The 7316-nt window shown below is 39.7% G+C and overlaps 1 protein-coding gene across 1 annotated transcript; it reads right to left on the bottom strand.

Annotated features, from left to right (window-relative positions):
- Window positions 1-4963: 4963 nt before the first annotated feature.
- LOC306886007 (forkhead box protein A2) lies at window positions 4964-7316 on the bottom strand. The gene is made up of 2 exons (XM_079442858.1): window positions 7058-7316; window positions 4964-6427 (listed from the first exon to the last, which is right to left on the bottom strand). The coding sequence occupies exons 1-2, from the start codon at window positions 7127-7129 to the stop codon at window positions 5270-5272; spliced, it is 1230 nt and encodes a 409-aa protein (XP_079298984.1). The 5' UTR covers window positions 7130-7316; the 3' UTR covers window positions 4964-5269.

The raw sequence follows: 7316 nt of genomic DNA, 5'->3' as shown, positions 1-7316 counted from the left end.
GTCTAAACTACAAGCTCCTCAATGTTGAAAAAAAATGCAGAAATCACCTTTGTGACATACTCCTCTCACGTACAATAAATTGGACAAGCTCTATCTTGGAATAACCTATCGCCTTTACCATTTCGGCACTGAGAACACATGCAGGACACAATCTGATTCGCTTTTGTTATGCAGGGAATCACGCTGGGGCATCTGGGCTTGTTTGCCTTTGGTGAGAAATGGAGATTGGTTTGGAGGTCTGAATGAATTGCTGGCGTCTGTGTTTATTGCTTTCATTAAGATTTAATGAGTCAAGTGTCCTTCCCAGTGACTTAGATTTTACCCACAGCGTTTGACCACAGGAAATGTTGGGCAAGTCTGTGAACTATTGGCGTCCATACCATGTAGACATGTGTGTTAATGTAAATGCACAGGAAATGGCATAGCTGACACTGACATTGTCATTTCTTATTTAATACCTTACTTAGTTCAGCCGTAAAATGGAATCTGGCATTTGTCCAGGCAATTTTATCCCTAAAAGATGCTGATGTTTAAACAATGAATCGGGCGAATGGGTTGGTTGAATGGACATGTGGTTTGGCCTGTACGTCTCAGCAAGAATTTCACACCCAGCTGGTGGATGAGTGTGAACACAGGCCTGAACCATCACACTCTTACACTATTTCCGCTGCATTCGCCATGATTCTCCGATCACAACACCCCGACAGCATGTAGGCCATTTAACAACAGCTCCTAGACAATCATACAGCCTTTTTCAGCTAAAGAATAATAGACAATGTTCCTATTCAGAGTGTCTGAAGGGTTGGGCATGTACATGACATTAAAAGTAATGTGAGAAAAAAATAAATAAATCTAGTGATGATTCATTTCAAAACAATGCCACCTACTCATCCCATTAATTACTATAGTAAATTACTCAAGAGATGCTCATGAGTGTTTTATTTAGAAAACTAGTCAGCTCATATCATATTGAAACAGTAATTACAAACTTAACCCAGAATGGCTCCAACAATGTATTTACTTCATATTAAGAGTTTCTATAACAAGCATTGTATCACATGAAATGCAAACATTAAAGATCAGAAAACATGCATTTCTCCAGCCGAAGAAATATACAATTTCATGATGAATTAGATTAGAGCTACATTCATTTGATCTTTTTCTGTGTGGAATGTCTCTTAAGGCACATTTGCTCAGGTTATTGGCTTAAAGAAACATAAGTGTATCTGTTCATACGTATCGTATTACTCACATAATATTATTTAATATTTTAATAATTGTTTTTACCAAGATAACTAAGAAGTAGTACAGTTTATTGTAAAGGTATTATATGCATACTCCACATTTTTTATATAAATAAAATAAAATAAAAACACTCAATGTGAAAAAAACAAACTAACAAAAAAACAATTGTTACTTTTTCGTGGTTGTGTCGGGGAGAAATATCGTTTTTTCAAACTGCACAACCTGTTCAAGATCATCTTTAGGAAATTAAGCGTGTGCTCTCCAGTGTTTTTGTCTGACTTTGTTATATATGTAGACCAGTCAATAATTATGGAATTACTAGGAAAAACATTTAAAAATAATTAAGCTATTGCAATTTAACTAGGAAAAAGCTTCAAAAATCGTTTTATTTCCCCGAGCATTAATAGACTATTTAAATATATTTGTGGAAATATGACATAGAACTATTATTATTAATAATGGTGTTGTCGTCGTAGTTGTTGATGTTGTCTAGATGCTTTTATTAATATTTTATCATAATCGGTTTTGCGCTAGTTTTGCATGTAATCGTATTGGGCAGCGTTTAAAAAGACTATTACAAAGACTAACCTAATCCTATTCGGCATATTGCAGTGAAACTGCCTTTCTAACTTTAGGGCGTAGATTAGGCGTCTGTGTTGAGCATTAATATAGTGTGGGACAGCAGCAGGATTAAGAGTATTTGGTCTTAAATCGGTCCCTCCCCAGCAATGGGTTAAAGCGGCATTACAGCTTGTAAGATGGGTGTCCCGCAGATCTCCCTGGAGACCGGGTCCACTTGGGTGTTCCAGGACTGAGCAGAGAGAGCAAAATACGTGCTAAAGCCATGTAGCTGACCCGATGTAGTTTAGATGCCACCACGCACAGTCCTGCGATTCGGATCAGACTGTGTTTCCATTCCAAAATTAGCTCATTTTGTGGTTTAGGTAACAATAAGAGTCGTTTATGTGTATTCAAATCAATCAAAATAAATCAAAGTTTCATTCCCATGCATGTAAGTGTGTGCATTAACCATTTTTGGCCTGTATTCTGTTTGTATGTGACGTAGCTACTTATGAAAGTTTAGGCGATGCCCATAGCTCTCCTTGAGAAACTTTACACTCCTAATAAGAATTTGGAGGATCGGTTGTTTACATTCCGGCTTTCGTTTGCAGTATGATATGCAAATTGAACGACTCCGACGAAAAGCAATTAAACAGAGTTACCTAAGTGAGAAGGAAAAACACGCCAGGGAAAAGCTGATCTCGTTGCTATAACAACAATAATAATTAGATTTTTAGCTTTTGTATTAATTCGTTTTAACTTGCAGCCTTTTAAAAAAGCAGATATTAGAAATATATTTTAGATCTTACTTTATATTGCATCCTTTAAAGTAGTGTAATCTACCTAAAAGCATCTTGGATTTTCTCATTCCAGGCCTTTTAGTCACAAGTAAGTTAAATATGGGTATAATAATAATCATATTATTATTATTCATATTATCGTGGTCGTCCTTGATCCTTGATGTTGATTTTTTTTTATCTATTTTTTTTTTACATTGCAGCCTATGAATCAGAACAGAAACAATCTGACAAGCTATCACTCCTTTTATTCATTTCTTTACGTTGTGAGGGTAAACCTGAACTTTCTGTAAATTGTCATGGTAAGAGTTATTTTGTCTGATGTCAAACATAGGTTGCAGATGGCTGTTGTTATTTGTGTCTCTGGAACGATGTTAACACCAGAAATTCTTGGTTGTTGAAAATAATTTAATTTGTTGAACGCTTCGCATTCGTTAAATGAGAGACTTGTACGAGCGTAAAATCCTTTATCTGCGTTGATAATTTGGTTGCAAAGTCGTTTATATCTCGACAACAAGTTTGTCCGATTAAAAAAAAAGACATCACCACTATGTACCTGAGAAAAACTCAATTTGATGCGCTGCGGTTATCGGCAAGGCGAAAGCAATGCATGTCTTCTCCGGTATCATTGGCATCAATCAGCTGGAATAGCCACCTGACAGTCGGCTGAAAGAGCCCCTTAACATCAGCACTTGAGTTGTGTCTGTTCAAGCGACGAGCCATATTGCCGTGAAATCGCATTGTTGCACGCGGAAACCTCCTGTATGAAATCCTTATTAAGCCAAACACTCAGCATGCATCGACAGCCTCAGCAGTGAGCTGATTTAATGATGGAAATGTTCGTACCTGGAGCCTGCAGAACGGTGTCGGAGCCTCTCCCGCTGCCTTCTGCACAGGACTGGAAGCCTCGCGGCATTTATTTGAGCTCAAACTCTGTCACTGTTGACTTTAGCAACAAAGCAAAGATTTCACTGCCCCGCTAGTTTAAAAAAATGATTATTTTACCAAGATATCGATCAGTGCGCTATAAAAATTCAGCCTAGCATTATGTCTAAAACGAGGGGCAGCGCAATTTAATTTCTGTGTAAATTTACCTAGAAGTGACGTGCTCTTATTCAAAGTTTACACTCGTGTGATTTGATTGCTCATGTACACATCCTATATGTATTAATACCGCCTTTTTCATTGTTTACCAGTTTGTGTTTATTCGCAGATCATGAGGGTTTGAAATACAATGGAATGGACTGAGAGCTAAAAACACAGAGGTGACAAAACCAGGCCTTCTTTGCCATTATTCAAGCAGCAGGAGAATGCTCTTAGTGTACACGTTCATGTGATACCCCAGGGGGATGATTTGTTGGCCACAGATGACTTCTTGATCTGCAAGTTTACTATTAAAAGGTGAAAGCCTGTAACACAGCTTCCTTATGTGTGTCGGAACAGCCCCACTACATCAACATTTCTATTTCTGCTTTTACTTATGTTTCCTGTTATTATAGCGTTTTACATAAGAGGGGTCTCAGGTCGTATTTATATGTTGGAAAGAAACGAGAGACGTCATAAAAATGACAATTCAGAAATGGGAGCTATGTTATCTATTTATTTATTTTTCCGGTTATGTTTCATAAAAAAAAAATGTTAATCTATAATATTTCCTGCAAAACTGTTGAAGTGTTTAAATGAACGGAGACTCATGATATTTTTTATTTATTCGTTTTACATCAAAAGGGTCTCTCGTCTAATTAGTAGGAAATAAAATAATTTCTAAAGATGACTAAAGATATTGCTGAATTCAGAAATGGGCTCCGTTCTTTGTTTATTTTTGTTATGACTCATATATATTCTGTCCATGTATAAATATATATAATTATATACAGATTATATGCAAATAATTGGTGTCCTCTTATTTAACACAATGCTACATTTTATTGTCGTGATAATAGATTTCAGTTGACTATCGCTTAAGTGAAATGCAGTAGGCCTACATCTTTCAAGGCGTTAGAATATAAGCTTAATACTGATTATTTGGGAAATTTATGAATGTTTCGAAAAGTATGTAATTATAAGAAATTTAGCTTATTTCATATATGGGGGGGGGGGGGGTGTTCTTGGACTATTTTTCTGTTTTATTGTTGATATTAATTCAGGTCATTGTTGAAAATAGCATAGAAATCATTCAGTCAAAATAATTCAACTGCGGCAGATTAAATATAAATCTGTAGCCCTCGCAACTAACGAGTGGTTCGTATGTGCAAATACCTTGATAATTCGTTGAGCAAAATGATATTTATTAGTATTATTATTATTATTATTAATGCTGTTGTTGACAACACAATAACACAAATGAGTGAAAATCAGAATTGCGAAAAAATCCAAATAACACTTTAATATAGATTCTGTTCTTGTCATCAACTACAAGAATACACATTTACAAGCCATAAATAAGTTTACACAAGTGATTGAAGAACTTCAGTCCGTCCGCAGTCCTTCGGTGTGGATTTGGTCCATTTTTCAAAAGCCGCCTCGAAGAGTTCGTCACATTGTCGACAGATCTTTTACAAAATAATTACTAACGAACATCTAAATTAACGGAGAACGTCAAAAATCAGAATACGTATACACAAACATTTTACAAATGTACAAATGGTCACAAGGTCCGTGAGAGTTTAGGAAGAGTTCAGGATGGGCCTGGAGTACACACCTTGGTAGTACGATGTGTCCGGCGCATCCAGGCCCGCTTTGCTCGCCATGGAGCCCATGGATAACGGGCCGGCCATCGGAGAGCCGTAACCGTAATGCATCACCTGCTCGTATGTCTTTAGGTCCATTTTGTGATGCTGTTGCTCCGAGGACATGAGGTTGTTGATGGAGAAGGGATGGTTGAAGGAATAGTGATGATCTGGCTTCAGGTGTCCTTCGTGCGCCAAAACCGAGTGATGTTGGGCCAGGAGATGCTGCGCTTGAGAGCTCGGGGAGGCTGCGTGGTCCGGGCTCAGACCCTGAGCCGACTTCATGTCAGACAGGGATCTTTTGTGCTCGTTACCGGACGAGTTGGAATGAGGAGATTCGTTCCCGTTGCAGCTCTCAGAGCTGCTGTTCGAGCCGCCCTCCGAGGTTTTCCGACCCGGCTCCTTGCTCAGATTCTTGTCGCACTTGAAGCGCTTTTGCCTCCTCAGATAGCAGCCGTTTTCGAACATGTTTCCGGAATCGGGGTGAAGGGTCCAAAACGAGCCTTTGCCCGGCTTATCCGGGGAGCGCGGGACTTTCAGGAAGCAGTCGTTGAAGGACAGCGAGTGGCGGATAGAGTTCTGCCAGCGCTGCTGGTTCTGTCGGTAAAAAGGGAAAAGGTCCATTATCCACTGATAGATCTCACTGAGGGTCAGCATCTTACTGGGCGACTGCTGGATGGCCATGGTTATGAGAGAAATGTACGAGTAGGGCGGCTTGGCGTGCGTGTAGCTCCTCCGGTAGGTCTTCGGGTCCCTTGATCTGTTTATGTTCGACTGGCCATACATGGGGCTCATAGCGTTCATATTGCTGTACGAGGTTAAGGCGTTCATGGAGGGCGCTTGCGCTGCCATGGGGCTCATGGTCGGGCTCAGGGCTGCGCTCATGCCCGTCATACCCGCGCCCATGCCGGCCATCGCTCCCGTGCCGGGAGACATGCCTGTCATCGAGGGACTCATGCCCGTGTTGACATAGGACATGTTCATGGTGTTAGCTGCTGTCATGTTGGCGGTCGAACTCATTCCGGACATGGTCATGTAAGTGTTCATGGAGTTCATTCCCAGTCCGGTGTTCATGTTGCTCACGGAGGTGTAACACTGCGAAAGAAATCAGACAATGCGTTTAAGCGCAATGCAACTCCAAGCAGTAAATATATAGAATCGTTGGCCTCGCTAAACTGAAAAGAGAAACATAAGAAAACAGCTTTTTTTATATATATATATTGCAGCATATAAATAGTTTAATATATAAATGTTTTATTAAACAGTTCGTTTTGTTGGGGTTAAGAGAAAATAATCGAATTAATCTGGAGATGTGTCATAAAGTGAAAGGCATTTTTGTCAGTTACAGCTTTCCAGCATATTACAGGAAACCCCAGGTGTAGTCGATATTACAGCCACTCAGAAACTTAAAACCAAGAGCAGGTTATTTGTTTAAAAGTCAAATGTCCGGTTATTTTCGCTTTCGATGTTGTCGAAGAAGAAAACCCATGTATTCGTCGGCATCGGTAATTGCAAATGAAAAGTTTGCATTGTATGTCAAGCACAACTTTGTTAGGATAGTGCAGGGCGTCGAGATGATGGGGGAGGATTTGGAGGCGCCTCAAGTCAATATTTGATCTCAAAGTTAATATTATCTCAGGGCTAATATTGAGTTGTATAAAACCGGATCGGATTTCGACGAGGAGAAAAAAAATACATATATATTTATTTAGGTGAGTTACCCACCTCGGGCTCTCCGTAGTAAGTGCTCCAGTCAGCTGCGTGTTCGTGTCCCTCCATTTTCACAGCACCGAGCATCCTGGAAAAAAGTTTCGTGTAATTTTCAAAACGCTTCCCCACACGAGAAATGCCGGTATTGTGTGTCCTTTGGCAGCCAAAGGTGGTTGTTGGGGACCACGGGATACACTCGTGTCGTCGTTGTGCTCTCCTCCTGTCAAGGGCTGGCGCATGTGTGTGTGTGTGTGTGTGTGTGTATCTGAGATGA

The sequence above is a fragment of the Barbus barbus genome, assembly GCF_936440315.1.
Source record: "Barbus barbus genome assembly, chromosome: 20".
Classification (NCBI taxonomy): domain Eukaryota; kingdom Metazoa; phylum Chordata; class Actinopteri; order Cypriniformes; family Cyprinidae; genus Barbus; species Barbus barbus.
The sequence above is the reverse complement of the archived record's forward strand: the minus strand, read 5'-3'. Positions and strand labels throughout refer to the sequence as shown.